Consider the following 23,665-nt stretch of genomic DNA (forward strand, 5'->3'; position numbering starts at 1 on the left):
CAACATAGAGTCTTAATTTTAGATCTTAGAATTAGACAATGCCGCAAAAGGGATAGACATAGGATAGATCCTAGAATTAAGTGGTGGGCACTGAAAGGAGCTAAACAAGGAATGTTTGTAGAGCAGGTAGTTAAGGAAGTTGATTGGTGTCTCGAGGAGGATTCAAAATCAATGTGGAATAAGATAGCGGGTGGTATGAGAAAAGTAGCTAAGGAGGTATTGGGTGAGTCTAAAGGCGGTGCACCACTAGGTAAGGATACATCATGGTGGAACGAGGATGTCAAATTAGCTATTAAGGTTAAAAGAGAGTGTTATAGAAATCTAAGTAAGAGTCGTGATAATGAGAATTTGGAGAAGTATATGATAGCAAAGAAGGAAGCTAAAAAAGTTGTTTGAAACGCGAGGGCTAAGGTATATAAGGAGGTTTATGACAAGTTGGATACCAAAGAAGGCGAGAAGGATATTTATAGGCTTGCAAAGATGAGAGATAGGAAATCGAAGGATTTGGGTATGGTTAGATGTATCAAAGATGAAACGCAAAGGGTTTTAGTCAAAGATGAGGAGATTAAGGAGAGATGGAAAGATTATTTTGATAAGCTATTTAATGATAGTCATGCTCAAGATCTTGGAGACTTTTCCATTCCTTTTCATGAGATAAATCGTGACTTTATGCGCAAGATTCAAAAGAAAGAAATTGCAGAGGCTTTGAAGAAAATGAAATCAAGAAGGGCAGTTGGCCCAGATGGTATACCTATCGAGGCTTGGAAATGCTTGGGAGAGAAAGGTTTAGAATGGTTGACAAATCTTTTTAACTTGATTTGGCGAACAAATAAGATGCCTAATGAGTGGAGGAAGAGTACCTTGGTGCCTTTATATAAGAATAAGGGTGATATACAAGATTGCACAAACTATCGTGGTATAAAACTCATGAGTCATACTATGAAACTTTGGGAGAGGGTGATTGAGTCTAGGTTGAGAAAGGTTGTCATGATATCGGAGAATCAATTTGGTTTTATGCCTGGAAGATCAACTATGGAAGCTATACATCTTCTTAGACAACTTATTGAAAGATATAGAGAGAGGAACAAAGATTTGCATATGGTTTTTATTGATTTAGAGAAGGCATACGATAGAGTACCTAGGGACGTTCTCTGGTGGACAATGATGAAGAAAGGTGTTTCTCTCAAGTACATTAGTATAATTAAAGATATGTATGAAGGAGTAGTAACCAATGTCCGCACTTGTGGAGGGGTGACAACCAATTTTCCGATAACGGTTGGGTTACATCAAGGATCTGCTTTAAGCCCTTTCCTATTTGCGATAGTGATGGATGAGCTTACGAGATCAATTCAAGAAAATGTACCGTGGTGTATGTTGTTTGCTGATGATATTGTTTTGATTGATGAGTCTAGAGCTGGGGTTAATGCTAAGTTAGAATTATGGAGACAGACATTGGAAGCTAGAGGTTTTAAGTTGAGTAAGAGTAAGACTGAATATATGGAATGTCGGTTTAGTAAGCAACGAAGTAGTGATGGGAGTGTAGTGAAGCTTGGTGAGCAAGATATACCGGTGAATGATTATTTCAAATATTTGGGATCCATCATTCAAAAGTATGGAGAAATTGATGGAGATGTAAATCATAGGATAAAGGTTGGGTGGATGAAATGGAAAAGTGCTACTGGAGTGTTGTGCGATCGTAGAATGCCATTGCGGTTGAAGGGAAAGTTTTATAGGACGACTATTAGACCCGCTTTACTATATGGTACGGAATGTTGGGCTGCCAAGAGACATCATATTCAAAAAATGAGTGTAGCTGAGATGCGGATGCTTAGATGGATGTGTGGAAATACAATAAAAGATAAGATTCGGAACGAAGAGATACGTAAGAAGGTAGGTGTTGCACCCATTGAAAATAAGATGCGAGAGAATCGTTTACGGTGGTTTGGACATATTCGGCGAAGGCCTAATGATGCTCCAGTTAGAAGGTTGGAGAAATGGGAAAATATATTAGTTAAAAGAGGTCGGGGTAGGCCTAGGAAGACTTGGATGGAGATGATAGGAAAGGATATGAATGCTTTGAACCTCACCGAGGACATGGCGTTGGATAGAAATGATTGGAGGAAAAGGATTCATGTGGAAGACCCAAAATGAATTTCTTTTTTGGTTCATATCGCTGACCCCAATTGTTTTGGGATGAAGGCGTAGTTGTTGTTGTTGTTGTTGTTGTTGTATTGATTGCTTAAACCCACTCAAAGTGCTCTGGTGCCTTTAAACCAGTCAAGCACGAATGCCCCAGTGCCTTTAAACCGGTCAGGCAACAAGAATTAAATTTAAGTTTCTTATCAGTATTATGATCATTATTCTAAATGCTTTAGTACTTTTAAACCAATCGGACACAAATGCCCCAGTATCTTTCAACCAGTCAGGCTCACAGAAATTAACCTTTAATTTTCTCACCAATGTTGTTGACATTGAGTACACGCTCATTAACCAAAGTACCTGCATCAGGTACCCAATCCATATTGCCCAATTAGGCAAGATTCCCAAACTCCCTATCATTCATTTTGAATTCTCAGTGGACAATGGAAAGCAATTCACATAACTTGACTGCATGCAACAAACAATTTCAATAATTGACATTTCATTAATATGTCTCATAGCTCTTCTACAGAAAGCAGTCAAACTCAGACATTTCCAGGTTTGAATGTCAGCAGCTTACATGACATAATTTCATATATAAACAAATTGCACATACGCCCATTTCTATATCAAGTTACAATTCCTTCTATCACTAAAGCGTAAAACATAGTGTTTCTCAAATATGTAGCATCACATATTTCCCACTACAATCAGGATGTCATATACATGTTCCTAATGGCAATAAAGATTAGAACACACTTTGTTCTCCTTTTTTTTTTTTTTCAAAGTAACTAGCACATAATAGTAGTTGATTTACTTAGGGAATATGCATTGCATAAATCAGACACGCAGTTTCAGAGATTTAGTAATGACCCTATATGACAACGTTTCAGAAAATATGTGGGTTCTTTCATGTATAACACCAATATACTTCTGTGTACGTGCCGCAATATGTGCAGTAAGAGTGATGTCGCGTAATGAGTGTGTGAGTACTGTGAAAATGCGCAGAAACTTTAAACGCGAAGTGCATATCCATTTGGTTGTGTACATAAAGTTATAGCCAAGGCTCAATGTACTCACCACTTATAACACATATACCGTTCAGGTTATATAACAATGGGCAATCTCCATTATAACTATCCAGATATATATGTAGATATTGTCCTGCATATGGATAGGCATATACTTGTACAGCCTAACAGGTTGACAGGTGTGTACAGGTTATTGTTCTACCAAAGCTAAAAAGAATTATCTATCAATCAATCAGTATGTGCATGCTTCTATTCTAAACCACGCAGAAATCTGGGCATAAAAATTTTAGAATATGCAGTTATCTGTGCCTGAGAAAAGTCAGGACATACAAAACACCTGGACCTGTAGGCTCCAGTGCAGTGGCATGTTCAGTAAAATATGTCACTAGTTGAGTGGTTACTAACAAAAATAAAATCAAGTCAGCTACAGGAGATTCAAACGCTCATTGGCTGTCTTCAGAACCAATTGCATATCGAGTTATTGAAAATGAATACAGAGCATACAAGCATGCTAACCTGTGCCACTAATTATTCATAACTCAACTATGTATGTATAGTAACAATTAGAGTTCTCAACATGGAATTAGTATATGTATGTCCTGTACATGCTTATACACTGACTGGACAGTTTCGCAAGAAACAGAAATAATTTTGTCTTTCGGTCTCAGCCCCACAGTTCTGATTAAGTGCATACATCATCGATTATAAATTAGTTAACGAACTTACCAAGCATTGTTTTATTTCCAATCACAACACATATTCTCAAAAACATACAATCATGTTTTTCTTTTAGCAGGGAATAATTAGTAACAGTTCAATGTTTGTTATCCCTTGATAAAGCAAGATTTTCAGAACCTAAAAAGGAAAAACGAAAGTCATCAAACACAATCCACCTATTAAGGTCACATAACACTGTAGCTAAAACTAATACTTTCAGAAGTTAGCAATACTGGAAAATTAACATTTTATGAAGCCACACTCTTACACGCATATACTTGAATTAAATTACTCACATAACTGATTGAACAAAGGCCTCTTGTATCGAATTAAAAGGAACACTAATTAGACTTTTACAGCAAGTATTACCCATTGATTACACAACATCCTATACAGATGACATAGTTGAATAAAAGAAATGGGCCTGAATCTTTATTGAGCAACCCAAAAAAAAAAAAAAACCAAATACTTCCTAGTCACTTGAACATATTAAGATGAATCCAACCTGGATGATCTTATGCAACAATCGTGTATGAGTGCGCACAGATAAACTGGGACAATAGAAAATCCTATATGGATTTTTGGTAGCTTAAACCCCAAATCCTTTTTTTTATTAGGGTTTCACGGCAACCCAAAAACCCCATTTTTTTTCGAGTTGGGAGTTTCGGCAAATCCAAAGGATGCTTGAAACTTAGTAAATATACGTAATAACAGTAAAACCTACCTTGTTTGCTTATTTCCCCTCTTGTTCTGCCGTGAATCTGGGTGCAGCCGAACTCATGTTCACCGACGAGTGTGAGAATGGAAGGGAACGAGAGGAGGTCGTCGTCGGGTGGTGCTGCCGGAGAAAGGGGAAGCGAAGGTGGCGGTGATGTCACCGGAGTTCGCAAAGGGGAAAAGTTGCAGGGAACCACGGCTTGGTTGTTGGGAGGTTGTTGGCGACGACATCGACAGAGAGAGGGAAAAGAGATAGCGAGAGAGGGATGGAAGAGGGGTTTGGGGGTCCCCCTTTGTAGGAGGGTGGCCTCCCGAAAAGGAAGGAAACCCCACCCCTTCCCAGCGGCTGCGCTGTGTTTCCCCCCATCTCTCCATCTCTTGATGTGTTAGGGTTCAATTGAACCCTAACACGATTTATCGGGGGAGGGGGGTTTTCCCCCTTCCCATATGTTTTTATCGGGCAACCCATATCGGGTTGCCCATTTAACCCTTAATTTTTTTTTTCTTTTTGCAGGGTGTGGGCCGGGTCCGGGTCCGAACCGTGACCCGCGACACTGGATCCGGTAGCGATTTGGATCCAGAGGTTTTAAAAACGTGGATTCGGGTCGCGTGAATAACAGTGGATCCATGGGTTGGATCCACTTGGGTCCAACGATGGATTCGACAAATTTATTTACTATTATACTTTAATACCCCTATATATTTTTCTTTTGGATCCGGGTAACGGATCCTAGGCCCAAACCATATAGAACCGCTTTAAATTTTTCGGGTATTACATAGCGACCATCTTTTTCCACTTTGGACATACCGGTTTAATATGGCCTGGTTCTTTGCAAAAGTGACATGATTTTGCTATAGTCTCTTCTACCATATTGTCCACCATTTTCTCTTCCTCCTTGATTTTTGTTGAAATGGGGGGGTCTATAAGTTTTTACATTATTCCCCGGTCTAGAAACGACATAAGCTCCCTCATCTTCTTCTTTAGAAGAAACAGCCAACACACTTTGATTGGTTTTATTCATTCCTAATCTAGTTTCTTCTCCACTCAATTTGGTAAGCACATCTTCTAGAGGTGGAGAAGAGAAAGAAGACAAAAGAGAGGACCTAGTTTGCTAGAACTCGGGACTAAGCCCATTTAAGAAATTGAAAAAGTGATCATCTTCTAATTGTTTATGTCTTAACTCAATCGTCTCTCCGCTCCATTTGGGTTCTTGAAGAGCAAGTTCATCCCAAATGGTGGATAATTCGGCAAAGTATTCTCTAATAGATATTTCTCCTTGTTGGAGGGTTAATGCCTTCTTTTGGAGATAATACTTGTGGGATAAGTCTCTTGAGGTGTACATTCTCTCAAGGTACTCCCACACTTGAAAAGCTTTCTTGAATTTCAATATATTTGCATTTATCCTTGTTTCAACGGTAGAAAAAAACCATGAAAGAATCTTGTAGTTCTTCATTTCCCATTCTTCATGCCTTTTGTTGTACTCTCCAAAGGCTTGTTCACTCTCTTCACCATCAAGAACCTTAATTTCACCCTTTTCAAGGATGGTGATTTTAGGTTCGGGTTCGGGAATGGTGCCTTTGACACATCCCCAAAAGCCTTTCCCCTTAATATGAGCCTCCATGTTGTCGGCCCAAACATGGTAGTTGGACTCGTTTAATTTAAAACCAAGGGAGAAATTAGAGTCCTTTTCACCCATAGAGACAACTAAAAAAGAGAAAGTCTTCAAAAAGAAAGTGAGAAACTAACCACCAAGGATCTTCTTTGAACTTTTCTCACCAAGCAAAATAGGGTAAAGGATGGGCACATTCTTCAAGGCAACCTTCAAGAATAACACAAACACCGAGCTCTCCTTCTTTATAAACCTTGCTCTGATACCATGTGAAAATATCTCAAAAAGAGATAAAGTGTGCTATAAGCACACCACCACCAAGAGGTATATGCACAAAGACACAAGAACACTTAGAACAAATGTACAAAAAGGTACAATAGAGAAACTCAATGCACAAAGGCATATAAAATATAAAAAATCTTTATTGAGAAGAATGGAGAACAAAAGCTCCACGAAGTAAGTTTTACAAAGGGGGATCTCCCTTATTTATAAGCTAACAAGAAGCCTTGGAGGGGCTCCACTAGCTGTTGGAGCCCCTCCAACGGTTAGAATTCCAACCGTTGGAGGGGCTCAACAGCTAGTGTTGAGCCCCCTCCAAGTTGACTTTAGTCAACAAACGAAAAGAAAATGAAAAAGAAAAAGAAAAGAAGAAAAGGTAAAATAAAAATACAAAAAATACAAAAATACAAAAATACATTATAGCATATTCATAATTATGAATATGCGCAAAAGAGGGAAAATGACTATAATACCCTTGCGGGTTTTACAAGAAGAGAGAGAAACATATATATTTACATGTAAATTAAGATAGATACATATACACACACACACACACACACACACACACACACACACACACATATATATATATATATATATATATATATCATATATATGTATCTCTCTTTATATATATGTAAATATATATATATAAGAGAGATACAGTTTAACAACCTTGTGCCCCAACCCCGCCCCGGTCCACTTCCATCCCTAAGCCCAGTGCTGATATCATCCAAAACTTCCTAAGGTAAAGTTAAAAGTTGTCATCCACATTCAACACCCACAGAACAATCATTGTAGAAGCAGGCATTTCAACTTTATATACTTGTTGCTATCACATACTTCAGACCACCCTCAAAGCTACTAAATTACATACTAGCAGTCCTGTCTTTTCCACCGAATTAGGTGCATAACATAGATTGTGTGGTTGAAATTCTTGCTCTTCATAAACCCATAATATTTCCTTTCACGGTGCCCTAGAGACAAGAATCACATAAAAACATTACAAGAGATATGGCCAAACCCAAAAAGAAAAAGTGAAAAAAGAAAGGATTCCCTGGATTGTTTTTAAATTTCAATGAGGGGTTAAGAACACATGAACTCAAGCAACATTTTCATGACTTTTTAATACAAAATGACAAAAACAGAATTAGAATTTATGAACTAGTTAAACAAATTATTAAAACAAAATGTTGCAAATAATGTCAGATCTTTTTTTCCTTATCTAGAACTTCTTTGTGTGGGACTTCTGGTTAACCCAAGAATGAAAAAAAAAAGATGTCAAATTTCTTATGGTAAACCGCAAATGAAGCCACTAGTGTATCTCCTAGATAATTTGAAAAGAAAGCATTGAAGTATTTCAATTGTGGTTGGAAAAAAATATCCGACCTTGAGAAGATGCACATGCTGAACCAGTCATAGCATTAAATGAAAAAGCGTGTGGTGATCGCTTTACACATGAATATGGGCACCCTGCAAGGGTTAAAAACCACTGCTGTTATTTCTAATAATATAATAGTTAAATCAAGCATCACGAACAATGTGCAGTACAAAATTTACAAGTATGCAACCACGAAGGAAAGTAATAAAGACCATCTTGTTATACCTTTATCAAAAAGCTATATAACTCAATGTCTAGAGGTTTGGAGCTTAGTAAATACAGGAAGGTGAGTTTAGATTTAAGAATTGCAGGGTAGCATATACCACATTCAGATTGTAGTGTTCACGAACTAGACATAAGTTTTAGGGTTACAAGGAATTGAATCATGCACATGGCAACTCTTTAGAGCAAACTCTTAGATAAGAGGTTTGAATAACACTGGATTGCACCTACTTGGCTTTTCGAAAACTTGAAGCTGACAATCCCAACAGCCATTTAAGGAATGGCAATTTGATTAAAAAAGGAAAAAGGGTCAATGACTTTTTCTGGATTACCGACTGGCCTCAGCTGACATTTGTGCCTGATAAAATGGAACTGTTATTTGCCCCAAGCAGAACAGTATAATGAGCTAGTCCAATGAGTTTTGATTTAAACAAATTTCATCAGGCAACTTATTTGTCCTTCAAGCGGCCATAGGTAGGCGTTTCTTGACCTCTTGATACAATAATGATAAAACTTTGGAATTTCCAAAGACATGGAAGCTATGTCACAGGGACACACCACTTAGGGGGGGAATCGCGTATCGATATGACATGACAGAGATTCGGACACAGGACACGTTACGATTCGCATAGGACACCGTCAGCGTGTTCGACATGGTGTCCAACATAGCTAACATGGTGTCTGACACTTCGACACTGTATCCGACATGCTCAATGCGGTGTCCGACATGCCCGATAGAGTGTCCGACACTATCAAAATATTTTATAAATATAGTTTTTTTTATTTTTAATATATATTATATGTAACTCCGCTTGTGTATAACTGTTTAGTTATACACTGCCGGTCCCAAGCCCGGATAAAGGAGGAGGGTTGCGGTAGGCCAATGACAGCCAACATAAAAACTTAGTCATACCCTATGAATATGAACCAATATAGTCGTCCTATAAAACTTTCCCTTCAACCGCAATGGCATTCTACGATCGCACAACACTCCAGATGGAAAAGTGCAACTGGAGTGTTGTGCGATCGTAGAATGCCATTGCGGTTGAAGGGAAAGTTTTATAGGACGACTATTAGGCCCGCTTTACTATATGGTACGGAATGTTGGGCTGCCAAGAGACATCATATTCAAAAAATGTGTAGCTGAAATAAGTATGCTTAGATGGATGTGTGGAAATATAATAAAAGATAAGATTCGGAACGAGGAGATACGTAAGAAGGTAGGCGTTGCACCCATTGAAAATAAGATGAGAGAGAATCGTTTATGGTGGTTTGGACATATTCGGCGAAGGCCTAATGATGCTCCAGTTAGAAGGATGGAGAAATGGAAAAATATATTAGTTAAAAGAGGTCGGGGTAGGCCTAGAAGACTTGGATGGAGATGATAGGAAAGGATATGAATGCTTTGAACCTCACCGAGGACATGACATTGGATAGAAATGATCAGAGGAGAAGGATTCATGTGGAAGACCCAGAATGATTTTCTTTGTTGGTTCATATCGCCGACCCCAACTGTTTTGGGATGAAGGCGTAGTTGTTGTTGTTGTTGTTGTTGTTGTTGTTGTTGTTGTTGTTGTTGTTGTTGTAATATATATTATATGTATATACTATATATAATTATATAAATTTATATAATAATATATATGGCCGTGTCTCCGAATCCTAATTTTTGAAAATTGCCATATCATACCAAGTATATCTGCATCGTGCCCCATGTCCGCATCCACGTCCGCATCCACATCCGCATCCATGTGACATAGCATGGAAGGAAAATTCTTAGTATTTGACTTGTTGCTTCTTGTCATGGTTAACAGGACCAGGAGCAGCTGCAAAATCAGGAGTTGGGGAGTCCAAAGCCAAAAAAGGATTTGCCTAGGGAGTAACCGTTCATTATACAAACATGCATGCATGTACACCTGCACATATGCATGCATGCAGACATGTTGATGCAGAGCACGTCCCATACCCAACAGCACACAACCGTGTTTCGAGTTGGGTCCGGACCCGAGACCCGGATCCAGCCAAACTCTTTTAAATAACCCAACTTAGGGTTGCGTGGGGAGAAGAGAAGAATATTTCAGAATTGCAGCAGCCGTCTTTTTCCTTTTTGTTTTTTTTATAGTTTTCGTTGTTATTCATTTCCTTCAGCCGCACATCCTTTATGGTTTGGTTTCTTGTCATTTTGTGTTTGAGTTCTTTTCTCTTTTCAGTCTGAATATTTTATTATCTTCTGTCAGTCTTTGTTTCCATTCCCTGTAACAGCTTCAGTCGGTGGACATTATTAATTGATTCTTCATTTTTGGTTTCTTCTGAGTGTCTCTCTTCTTGTTTCACGTGTTCTGCGTTATCTTTCTTTTTGTACTGCACGACCGTGCATCGCCAGAAGCTAATCAAGTGACATCATTTACGGTGGCCTTCTTCTTAGTGTTGTGCATTGCATGACCAAGAGGGTCGAGCCCTATTTGCCGAGCCCCAGCACGTGAACGCCTGTTCCCTCTCTACATCAAGTAACAGGCCTGTACGTGGGTAGCTTGTTTCCTGTTGCTGCATCTAGGAGTAACAGCGTGGTACCAGTATTCGTGAGAATACCGCATTCTCCCTGCATCACCGTTATTGTGAAAACCCCTCTCATCACGTCTACCCATAGCGTGACAGCATCGGTTTCTTCGTTGTTTGATGAGTAGCAACGTTGGCAACCTTATCGTGAAGTCTCAGTGTCTTTTTTCGCTGCATCAAATGGTATCAGATCCCAGCCCCTCCTCCTTCGTCAACGGCATGACGCAAGGGGCGAGGAACGGTCCTACAAACGGAAAGGCACGAGAGAAGATCATGAAGCGGATGCTCGACATGGTGACGAAGATGCAAGAAGATATGCTACGCCTAGAGAAGGAGGTAGCCGGTCTGTCGAAGCGTGTGGATGGATTTGAAGATCGGCTTGCTGTCCTAGAATCGACGGTGAACACACACCCAACGTCCACGTTGAAAACGAGTGGTGGATTGGGCGTCGATGTGGTTGGCCACCCGAGTGCGGTGACAATCGACCCATGCCCAGCGAACCTCCAACTGTCGAGCGTGCCATCAGAGTCCATCGAAGCGAGCCTGCACAGGGATGCCCGATGCACGATGCTCCAGCAAGAGGCCTATGCAATGTTTGATAACCAGTTTGAGAGTCGCCTTTTGCATCAGAAATTGTTTCAACCATTCAGTGACCAGCAACAACGACAATTGCAAGAGGACTCACCAGGAATTCTCCAAAATTCGAGACTTGACCCACCTGACCAAACATTTATGAAGGTTTACGAATCTGGCTGTGTTGGGCAATCACTAGATATTGCTCGGTTTAGCAGCTACCATGAGCTTTTGATTCCGTTTGGGATTGCTTTTGGGAACAAGATCCTGGATGGGTATTCCTTTATGAACGATGAGCAGAGCCACTGTGCATCCGGGGCAGATATAGTGAAGTTTTCATAAGGTGGTCCGGTTTTTTGTAAGCATGCTTGTATTGTTGGTATTCTAGCCAAACCCTTAAGACCGCGTGCTGGAGGGACAGAAATTCAGCTTATGCTTCCATGGGGTGCCATAGCAGATCGTATAGACGGTTAATTTCAAAACCAATCTACAGGCTTTAATTTGGAATCGTTAAGGAATATCACTACATGTTGCCTATCGTCAATGTCTCTGATTTTATATGCATATTGTGGTGACAACAAGTCGTCAGAGCCGACTTCTTCTCAACCTGGGGAGAATGATGCAGAGCACGTCCCATACCCAACAGCACACAACCGTGTTTCGAGTTGGGTCCGGATCCGAGACCCGGATCCAGCCAAACTCTTTTAAATAACCCAACTTAGGGTTGCGTGGGGAGAAGAGAAGAATATTTCAGAATTGCAGCAGCCGTCTTTTTCCTTTCTGTTTTTTTTATAGTTTTCGTTGTTATTCATTTCCTTCAGCCGCACATCCTTTATGGTTTGGTTTCTTGTCATTTTGTGTTTGAGTTCTTTTCTCTTTTCAGTCTGAATATTTTATTATCTTATGTCAGTCTTTGTTTCCATTCCCTGTAACAGCTTCAGTCGGTGGACATTATTAATTGATTCTTCATTTTTGGTTTCTTCCGAGTGTCTCTTCTTGTTTCACGTGTTCTGCGTTATCTTTCTTTTTGTACTGCACGACCGTGCATCGCCAGAAGCTAATCAAGTGACATCATTTACGGTGGCCTTCTTCTTAGTGTTGTGCATTGCATGACCAAGAGGGTCGAGCCCTATTTGCCGAGCCCCAGCACGTGAACGCCTGTTCCCTCTCTGCATCAAGTAACAGGCCTGTACGTGGGTAGCCTGTTTCCTGTTGCTGCATCTAGGAGTAACAGCGTGGTACCAGTATTCGTGAGAATACCGCATTCTCCCAGCATCACCGTTATCGTGAAAACCCCTCTCATCACGTCTACCCATAGCATGACAGCATCGGTTTCTTCGCTGTTTGATGAGTAGCAACGTTGGCAACCTTATCGTGAAGTCTCAGTGTCTTTTTTTTCGCTGCATCACATGTGCACACACAAACACAAAAATAAGGAAATTTTCAATTTAACAGATCGAGATGCTGACTGAGTGGACCATACAACGACGACAATTCCATGGCAAGATGTAGCACTCATTTTAAAGTTTTTTATGCAGAACAGAGAAGCGTGGACCATAGCTAAAGATCAGGTTCTGAAACAAAGTGGGTACCTGTGTCACGTACAAATCTCATCTCTCGCAACCAATAGTTCATATTGCTTTCAATCATGTGATTCATAAAAGCACAAGATTTTTTAGGTACAGTATCTTGATTTTTTTCTCTTTAAATAGCAATTACATGGAATCTGTACACCTTGGCACTTAATTGAACTTTATTGATACTGTCACAAAGCCCCTTGCAAAAAGGTGTAAGAATGCTTTAATAAAGAAGGGTGTATAAGTATTGTACAGGTAGTGATAAAATGGTATTGACGTGAAGTTCACTGTATTCTCATTCAGTTGTTAATGGTAAAAAAAATGATACAGGAGACGATAATCAGTTACAGGTTATCTTTACATAGTTACAACAGTAAATTGGGTAGTGATTATGGGAGATCACGTTAAAACGTATTTGCAGATTTCACTGTTATAGTGAAATCTGGTAAGTTACCGGCAAATGTGATTTGGTAACTTACCAGATTTCACTGTTAACGTGAAATCAGTGTTGTGAAAAGCGTTGAGGCGTAGCGAGGCGCTCAACCAAAAACCGAGGTGAGGCATAAGCCTCAAGGCGTAAAGTGTAAGCCTCAAATATTTTTTTTGAAAACTTTAAAAAAGTTATAAAAAATATCTAAAAATACAAATAAAGAAAGAAATGCTTTATTGATGAAATAACAACCAATAAGAAATAGAAAATCTCAAATAAGTACTAAAAATATGAGATTAACATATAAAAGTAACTAAAAACTGATTACATAACTGGAAAATCTATGTCACATGGGTGCGGGTGCGGGTGCGGGTGCGGGTGCGGGTGCGGGTGCGGGTGCGGGTGCGGCGCAATTCCAAAAAATTTGGACACGGGGACTCGGCTATATATATATATATATTAAAAAATATATATTATAAATATATATATTTTAAATATTATAATTATATATATATAACAATAAACTAACACATAAAGATTGTAAATTTTAAAGCAAAAAAAAAGCAATTCTTAACAACACAAACTTACCAAAATATAACACATAAAGAAGCTTGTGAGTGTGATAAACAACAAAACTTATCATAAATCTGCCTCATCGTCTGAATTAGAAGGAAGAACAGGATCGAGGTAGTCCATGTTGAGAGTATGTAAATTATGTTCTCCCTCCAAGTCAAAATCTTCTGGATTTACATCCCAATTCTTGGATGGTCCACAACTGCATCAAAAAATCACTATATTAGTATCTAACTTAAAACTTTGAATACAAATATGAAATATTTAAATACAAACTTTGAATACAAAGAAAAAAAAGTACCTATACTCTTCTTTGGTGCGGCGAGAAATTAATCGTAGATTTGAGTGAACATATACCAAATCCTCTGCTCTTTTACTAGTGAGTTTGTTTCTTTTAATGTTGTGAATTTGAGCATATATACTCCAATTTCTTTCACAACAAGATGATGTAGCAGGTTGGGATAACAACTTCATTGCAAGACGTTGCAGATTTGGTGTCTCTGATCCATATGTTGCCCACCAATTAAGGGGATCTTCCTCGTCCCTTGCCACAAGTGCTGTTAAATAATCAAATCTTCCAGTAGAAAACTTGCCAAACTCACTATTTACAACCTTAAACATGTGAGGATCATTAAAAACTCTTCCCAAATATATCATTCTATTTCTTGATATCTCAGGATCTTCATTTGGAGAAACACGACCAACACCTGCTGTCAACCATTTTTTTGCATAGTATTTTGGATTGAGAGAGAGTGCCATGCAATGCAAAGGTGTATTGCTTTTATCCCATCTTCTCACTAAAACTTAATGTACATGATTGTAAAATTCTGAATCATCAAGTGCAATATCTTTCTTCTCATGTTTAAAAATGATACTTTAAACTTTTTCAATCATATTGTCCCACATTTCATAAATTCTATGAAGCATGGGTACATCTCTGTCAACTTCTCTCAGCATTTCCCAAATAGGCTCTGTAAATTCAACAAAATATGTAATTTTATCCCACCAAAAATCATCACAGATGCATTTTTTGATAGCTTGAGCCTTGACATCATCTTTAGTACGATAAAAATCCCAATCTTGATCAGCCACCATCATCATCAATGCATTCTTGAGTTGCTTAATTCTTTTTATCATAACAATTAGAGAAGCAAAACGAGTTTCAGCAACTTTCAGTAACTTGAGATCAGAATGCCTATTAAATATAGAAAGGGCATGATGATGGTTTACAACAAAATTTCTAATATTTCGAACATCATGCTCTATTTCCTCAATCCATAAGCACATTTCATGTGCATGTGCATCATCTTTTGATGGATTGCATATACTCTTAAGTGCCAAATTTAAACTGTGTGTTGCACAAGGAGTCCAAAAAATATGTGAATATGTATCTTCACTTGCCAAATTCATTCCTGCACGACTGCAAACTGGAGCATTGTCAGTAATGATTTGCACCACACTTTCTTCACCCACTTCTTTTATCACTTCAACAAATAATCTCTTTAAATATTCAGCATATTTATACTCTCCAGATGCATCAACAGTCTTCAAAAAGATTGGCCCATTTAGCGAGTAAGCAATGAAGTTTATCAGTGGTCGCCTTTGTATATCAGTCCACCCATCAGAAACAATCGACACTCCATGTCGTTTCCATGCAAATTTTTGGGTCTCTAGCAAGTCTTCAATTCTATTTTTTTCCTCTGCAAGAATGACTGTTCTTAGTTTTTCTGAACTAGGAGGCACATAACCACTCAAATTGCAATTAGCCAAAGATGTAATCATATCTTTCCAGTATGGACTTCTAGCTACATTAAAAGGAATTGAGCTTGAGTAAAAGAATCGACCAATCTTTTTATCAATTTCTGCTTTTGCCATGTTTTTGAATGACGCTTGTATTGTTTTATTGCTTTTCATCTTTCTTTTCTTTAAAAGCTCTTCTTGTGTATCACTAGCAGTAGGAAAAGACAAATTAATCGAATCGCTTTTCATCTCTGCAATTTTCTTCTTTTCAGCTTCCTCTTGTTCTTTTTTTAATTGCTTTAACATGTCTTTGTCAACCCCAGAACATGCCCTAATTCCTTGACCACGAATATGCAAAAGATGTGCTTTCACACGCGTATAAGAACCTGTGAAAACAGTCTTACATAGATTACAATGAAACTGCACATTCCCACCACCACCAGTACTAGCTTTTATCCCTTTTGTCACAAGCCTCCAAAGTGGTTGAGAAACATCTAATTCAGGGTTAGAACTTGAACCAAATGTATTGACACTACCGCTAGAACTCGCCATTATATCTGAAAAGTGAAAACTGAAAAGAAAATAATTAAATAAGTAAATAAAATAAAGTTAATAAAACAGGGAATATTGGAGGGGCCGAGCCCCTCTTCTGCGAGCAGATGGTGCAGGGAGGGGGGTCGAGCCCCTCCTCTGCGAGCAGAGGGTGTAGGGAGGGGCCGAGCCCCTCCCCTGCGAGCAGAGGGTGCAGGGAGGGGAGCCGAGCCCCTCCTCTGCGAGCAGAGGGTGCAGGGAGGGGGGCCGAGCCCCTCCCCTACGAGCAGAGGGTGCAGGGAGGGGGGCCGAGCCCCTCCTCTTCGAGCAGAGGGTGCAGGGAGGGGGGCCGAGCCCCTCCCCTGCGAGCAGAGGGTGCAGGGAGGGGGGCCAAGCCCCTCCTCTGCGAGCAGAGGGTGCAGGGAGGGGGCCGAGCCCCTCCCCTGCGAACCGAGGGTGCAGGGAGGGGGGTCGAGCCCCTCCCCTGCGAGCAGAGGGTGCAGAAAGGGGGGCCGAGCCCCTCTTCTGCGAGCAGAGGGTGCAGGGAGGGGGGCCGAGCCCCTCCTCTGAGAGCAGAGGGTGCAGGGAGGGGCCGATCCCCTCCCCTGCGAGCCGAGGGTGAAGGGAGGGGGGCCGAGCCCCTCCCCTGCGAGCAGAGGGTGCAGGGAGGGGAGCCGAGCCCCTCTTCTGCGTGCAGAGGGTGCAGGGAGGGGAGCCGAGCCCCTCTTCTGCGTGCAGAGGGTGCAGAGAGGGGCCGAGCCCCTCCCCTGCGAGCAGAGGGTGCAGGGAGGGGGGCCGAGCCCCTCCCCTACGAGCAGAGGGTGCAGGGAGGGGGGCCGAGCCCCTCTTCTACGTGCAAAGGGTGCAAGGAGGGAGGCTACGAGCAGAGGGTGCAGGAGGGTCGACATACCTGACGGAGGAGGAGACGGTGGCTGCCTGTCGCCGGAGTTCGGATCGCCGGCGTGGTTGCAGGAGAAAGCTGCAGGGGCTGAGGGGGGAGAGGCAAAATCGAGAGGGTAAGCCCCTCTCCCTGTCGATAAACCCCTTTTAGGGATCGGCTGCCAAAAAAAATTGGATCTGGGTCGGGTTTGGACCCGACCCGACCCGGATCCAAAACAAAATTTAAAACTCGAACTAGACAATTTGGACTCGGTCAAAGTTGACCGAGTCCAAAATGTGGACGGACTCGGCCCGGACTCGTTGACCGAGTCCGACTCAGCGTTGACCGAGTCCGGGCCGAGTCCAAAGCCGCACCCGAGTCCGTGCGTGTCGACGCGGGTGCGGCAACCCTTTAGCCGAGTCCGTGTGACATAGTGGAAAATATATGAGATTAACCAAAAAAAGTTAAAATATACTAAGAAACTTATTACATAACTGAAATAACTGGAAAATATATGAGATTAACCTACAAAAGTTAAAATATATGAGATTATTCTAAAATATATGAGATTAACATATAAAAGTAACTAAAAAATGATTACATAACTGAAAAATATATGAGATTAACCAACAAAAGATAAAATATACTAAGAAAAAGATTACATAACTGGAAAATATATGAGATTAACCAACAAAATTTAAAATATATGAGATTATTCTAAAAAATATGAGATTAGAATATAAAAGTAACTAAAAACTGATTACAAAACTGGAAAATATATGAGATTAACCAACAAAAGTTAAAATATACTAAAAATTTGATTACATAACTGAAATAACTGAAAAATATATGGGATTAACCTACAAATAGACTCATTTCTAGAGAGAAACTCACCGCAATTGCTATTGTAACCGGACCTTAAGACAGGTACGATATAAGTTTTACAAGAGGTAACGAAGTACCCTGAAGTGGGAAATCAATACCTTATAGATATTAATGAGATAATGTCTGCCTTCACAGGCCAATTGCTCAAAGAGCAATGCATGTCATGTATGAACCAAAAGAATCATAAAACATTAATTGTTACCCTCTCATCGTAGTCGTACCTTTAGGAAGGTACGATCGTACTTTTTGGACAAGTACGTCCCATGTGTGTTACGATGGTTGGATGATGAAGTTGTAGCAACCTCGATACGTGCATTTAGCACAATGCTGAGATCACATAAATGGTGACAACTCGCCTTCACTGGCAAGATGCTCGAGTGGGTCTAATAGACCAGAGCATGTAGGATGGGGTGGCGGTTAAGAAACCCCCATCGTACCCATTCGACCTTCACGATTCATCAAGAGAGAGGATGGATGGTACAAAAACTCAGATGGACAGGTTGTTAACAACCACCTCACGGGCAAAAGGCTCGGCTTCCCCAGTCATCGGAGTTAGGGGAATTGGGATTACCATAAATTATCCTATGTGGTAACTCCCAGGTACTTCTGTAGAAGTTGGATGCATCCATGGGCCACGAATGCCTTTGGAGATTTACTCTCTTGGTCACTGACCGTCCCCTTAGGAGCGGACTCAGTCAGCCATCCGGGTTAATGAAAACACCTGACATAATAAACCCCCGATCGGTATCGGTTGTTTCTACATTTCGCGTCTGTGCGTACCCACAGGCCAGTTAATATCAGAACTTAAAGAATATCTGTTTGAATAGTTGTAGATGATTGAGACTTACACTACTTGAAATGCTTCAAACAATAGTTCTTTGCACATATTACACTTGTTAGAATACATTATAATTGTATTGATTGTTTTAATATAATAACTACTTATCTCATGAATGTCCTGCTTTATTTTCATTTTACTTATCTATTCGTGCACCTACTGGTTTGTTATGAAACTGACCCATTTCATGGGCAGGTGAGGAGTAGGACTTCACAGGCGGCCGATGGCGTGGTGCAATATGGCTCAAAATTTCTCTTCTTTCTGCTGGCGGCTTGGCTCTGAATCTTTTTGAGTTTTTCTTTAGATTATTGAATTTTGGGAAAACGCTCATTTTGTAATAAACTACAGATTTTTCATCTATTGCCTTATTTCCTCAATTCCTTTAAGTTGTTGTTCATGTGAGTGATGGTTTTTCGGCTAACGTACCCAGGATTGTTGACTTGCGCTCCTTTCTAAATGTCTTCCGCTGTTGTTTTTAAAAGTAAAAACTTTAAATCTTTGAAAGGTTTTTTTTTCGATAATGTTTTCGAAATCACAAGTCGAAATTTTGGGGCGTTACAGGCTCGACCCCTCCCCTAACATTAAAGGGACCGAAGAGGGGGCTCGACCCCTCCTCCTGCTTACTACGAAGGCAGGGAGGTTTGAACCCTCCCCTGCGTAGCTCGAAGGCAGGGAGGGCTCGAGCCCTCCCCTCCGACAAACAGAGGCAGGGAGGGTCGAACCCTCCCCTACGCATCAAAACAGGGAGGAGGTTCGACCCTCCGTGGTGAAAGAAAAGGCAAGCAGGGGCCCCAAAACCCCTACCGAAACCTTTCTTACACGTGGCAGGGGTTTTACCCCTGCCGACCTATCGGCAAAGTGGCAAGGGCTTAAGCCCCTGCCGGACGGCTATCCCCTGCCGTAACGGACCAAAAGGCAGGGGCTTTTGCCCTTGTCGGTCGACGGAAGGAAGAAGAAAAGGGGGAGAGAGAGATAGAAGGAAAAGGAGAAGTCGGTGTGTACCTAGAGGTCGTCGACGTCGGCGACGGCGGTGTCGATCGGAACAAAAGGGAGGGGATGGCACTAGGGTCGCAGCCGCCCACAGGGAGTCGTCGGTGATCAGGGAAGGCCGGACGCGAGGGCGGCTCAGGCTTGCTCCGTCGAATCGAGGGAGAGCGAGAGGGGAAGGCGGTGAGGTTGTCGACGCGGGGTGAAAGGGGAGAGGACGTTGGGGTACCGAGAGAGAGACAAGAGGGCAAGAGGGAGAGAGTGCAGAGTGAACGAGAGAGAAGGAGATGGGTTTCGTATTTGAAACCCCCCTGCCTCACTGTCTTTAGAAGGCGGTGGCCTCGGGTCGGGTTCGGGTTCGGGTCCGGATCCGACCCGAATTCCCTTTTTTCTTTTTTTGGGGGTTTTACAAACCTACAAAAATTGTGTTGAATTTTTTTTTTTTTGCGCCTTGTGGCACAGAGGGTCGCGCCTCAAGGCGAGGCGCGCCTTTTGCACCTCAAGGCGCAGTTTTTATAACACTGCGTGAAATGGTAAGTTATCAAAATCAAGGTAACTTCCAATATGCCCCCTCAAGTTGGAGCATGTGGATCAATCATGTCTGACTTGGCCTTCAAAATAGATAGTTGGTTGTTGCCTAATGCCTTGGTGAAGATATCCGCACACCGAGAGTTTGTGGAGATGAATTTAGTATGGATGAGTCCACTTTGAATCTTCTCTCAGATAAGGTGACAATCCAACTCTGTGTTTGGTCCTTTCATGATAGACCGGATTAGTGGCAATCTGAATTGTGGTCTGCTTGTCGCGGAACATGGTCATGGGATGGTCATGGTGGATGCCAAGATCAGCCAATAAATATTTAATCCAAGTGAGTTCGCAGCTAGCTAATGCCATTGACCGGTATTCAGCTTCCGCAGAAGAATGGGAGATTATTGACTACTTTGTTTTCTAGGAGATTGCACCGGATCCAATCATGACACAATAACTAAAAGTGGACCTTCTTGTCATTGGGCATGAGGCCCAATCAGAGTCACAGTATCCAATGATGTCTGTGGAGCTGGATGAGCTCATGAGTATGCCTTGCCCTACGGTGGTTTTGATGTACCTTATGATGCGAAGGGTTGCTTCCATATGTGAAGTACACAGTTGGCCGAGAAACTGACGCAAAATATGAACTGCAAATAGGATGTCTGGTTGTGTGATGGTCAAATAAATGAGACGTCCAATTAGACATCGGTATGGGCTTGGATCCTCAAGAATGTCACCTTGTTCATTCAAATTTGACATGTTGCTCCATAGGGAAGGTACATGGTCCGGCTCCCAAACATCCCATGTCTTCTATTATGTCTAAGGCATATTTCCTTTGTTAAAGAAATATTCCTTTCTTGGAGCGAGTCACTTCAATGCCAAGAAAATACTTAAGTTGTCCCAGATCCTTGAGACAATCTTTGTTGAAGTCCCTATTAAGCTCTTCGATTTATGTTAAATCATTATCGGCTATGATAATGTCGTCAGCGTAGACCAAGATAAATAGCTGGCTATGTTTAACAACTCGAGAGAATAAAGAATAGTTAGCTTTGGATTGTATGAAACCAATGTCCTTTAAGTATGATGATAGTTTTGCAAACCAATTTCTGGATGATTGTTTCAAGCTGTATAGAGACTTGTTGAGACGACAAACTCATTGCGCCCCTTGACTGGAGAAACCGGGTGGCAGTTTCATATACACTCCTTCATGTAAGTCTTTATGGAGAAATGCATTGTTGACATCAATTTGGTACAAGTGCCAACTTCGAATGGCAACGATGGCAAGTAAACATCTCACTGTGACAAAATTAGCAACCAGAGCATAAGTTTCATTATAATGAAGACCCTAGACTTGAGTGTACCCTTTTGCAACCAATCGTGCTTTATAATGTTCTATTAAACCATCCAATTGGTATTTTATTTTGTATACCCATTTGCAGTCAACTGGTTGCTTTCTAACTAGGAGATTCATCACCGTCCAAGTATTATTCTCCTCAAGTGCTCGTATCTCAGCACTCATAGCATCACGCCAATGTTGGTGTTTTTGTTAAAATGTATCTAATATATATATATATATTGTATATTACATCAATACCCGATAGGGGTATTTTTGTAATTTCACATAGTTGTTTTAGAAAACAACTATTTTCTTTTCTTGATAAAATGTAATTTTATTTTTTGTTCTTTTAAATTCTTTTTTTATTTCTTTTGAGGACCTAAAGAGGCTCCAACCTTAGAGTCGTTGGAGCCCCCAACGGTCACAAATGTGACCGTTGGGGGCTCCCAACGACTCTATGGGAGCCCCCTTTTGGCTCTCCTTTTGAGGCCTTTTGGCCATCCCTTTGCTCCTCTCTCTTTTGTATAAATAGGGGTGAACCCCTTGTATATTTCTCATTCTTGAGAGCTTTCTCTCTTCTCAATAAGAGGCTTTTTATATTGTTGCCTTCTTAAAGGCTTGTGCTTGTATTGTCCCTTTGTGGACTTGTGATATTGTCTCTTTTATTCATTGTTGTAAGTGCTTGTATGCACTCTTTATATTTCCGCAATATCTCATTACAGTTTCATGGCTTGAGGGAATGTTTTTGATTCATGAGATTGGCTAATAGAAGCTAAGAAGGCTTGATGATGACCGAGAGGATGCTTAGTACCAGGAATTTCCTCACTCGAATCACCTGATTGGAGCATTGGAATCACCGAATAACACTTGAAGTCCTTGAGATATGATGGTGGATGACGTGTCCTAGTGGATTTTTGGGTCATAGGGTATTCAAAGGAAACATTTTTGGGGATTATTGATATAGGTGTTTGGATCAATTTGAATAGGTAATGTATTAGTAATGGATCCTTGGGTTTGATCAAATTCTTGGATATGAGTGTGAGGAATTGATTTTTGCGATTCAAACATGGGTATAGGCAATATTGTACCATCTTCTTTGTTGAGAGTCGTATAATCTTAAAAAGGAAAAACATTTTCATAAAATTTTACATCCCGAGAAACAAATATTTCATTTGATTCAAGATCATAGACTTTATACCAAGGTTGTCTGACTAGGAAGCGGAAGCGGGAAACGATACGGGAAGCGGACGCAAGAAGTGATGCATTTTAAAATGTATAGGAAGCGTCGAAGCGGAAATCGAGGAATAAAAAAAAGAAATATAATAATTGAATGTGAATCATAATGAAACACAAATAAAAACTAAAATAAAAGTGACTAATATAAAATTTCATGATTTTTTATTTTAAGAATTAAACTTTTAACAAAATCTAAAAATGATGATTACCAATTTAGAGAAAGCACATGGAAGTGAGTGAAAAGAGTGAGAGAAAACACATAAAAAACATGAAAAGTTGAGTAAGAGAACATATAAGATGAATAAATGATGTGTGTGGAAAGCATAGGAGAAGCGTGGGGAAATCGAGGCTCTCATCAAGTTTCGGAAGTGAGGAGTATCGTGCTTCCAAAGTGAGTTTCCGGGAAGCGAGCTTCCCACCTATCTAAAAAGCTTCCAGTAACTCTGCTTTATACCCAACTTGGTCATAGGGATAACTGATGAACACACATTCATTTGCCCGATTATCAAATTTGTGGGTATAATGAATGTTAAAAGCATAACATAAGCATCCAAAAGCCTTTAAGCGGTCATATTTTGGTGCTTTGTTATATAAGACCTCATGTGGCATCTTGCCCATCAATGGCTTTGAGGGGAGGCGATTAATGATATATGTTGCAGTGAGAATACATTCCCCCCAAAATTTGATTGGTAGGTTGGCCTGAAATCTAAGAGCATGCACAACGTTTAATAAATCTCTATGTTTACGCTCAACGACTCCATTTTGTTGTGGAGTTGCAACACAACTATGTTGGTGGTTGATTCTTTTTTCTCTAAGGTATGAAGCCATATCATTAGAGAAAAATTCAGCACCATTATCTTATCTAACATTTAAAATATTTGTGCTAAGTTGATTTTGAA

The 23,665-nt window shown here is 40.6% G+C and overlaps 1 protein-coding gene across 5 annotated transcripts in view; it reads right to left on the reverse strand.

The window, feature by feature from the left end:
* The window catches only part of LOC149838924 (Chaperone DnaJ-domain superfamily protein), a 128,564-nt gene that overhangs the window by 80,735 nt on the left and 24,164 nt on the right, over positions 1-23,665 (reverse strand). For all 5 annotated transcript variants that reach the window (XM_090006885.1, XM_090006884.1, XM_090006883.1 and 2 more), the window contains exon 5: positions 7,883-7,966. In XM_090006885.1, coding sequence (XP_089863011.1) covers positions 7,883-7,966 — 84 coding nt within the window. The remainder of the gene's footprint in view (positions 1-7,882; positions 7,967-23,665) is intronic.

Source organism: Nuphar pumila, chromosome 5 (genome assembly GCF_984573655.1).
Source record: "Nuphar pumila chromosome 5, dmNupPumi1.hap1.1, whole genome shotgun sequence".
NCBI lineage: Eukaryota > Viridiplantae > Streptophyta > Magnoliopsida > Nymphaeales > Nymphaeaceae > Nuphar > Nuphar pumila.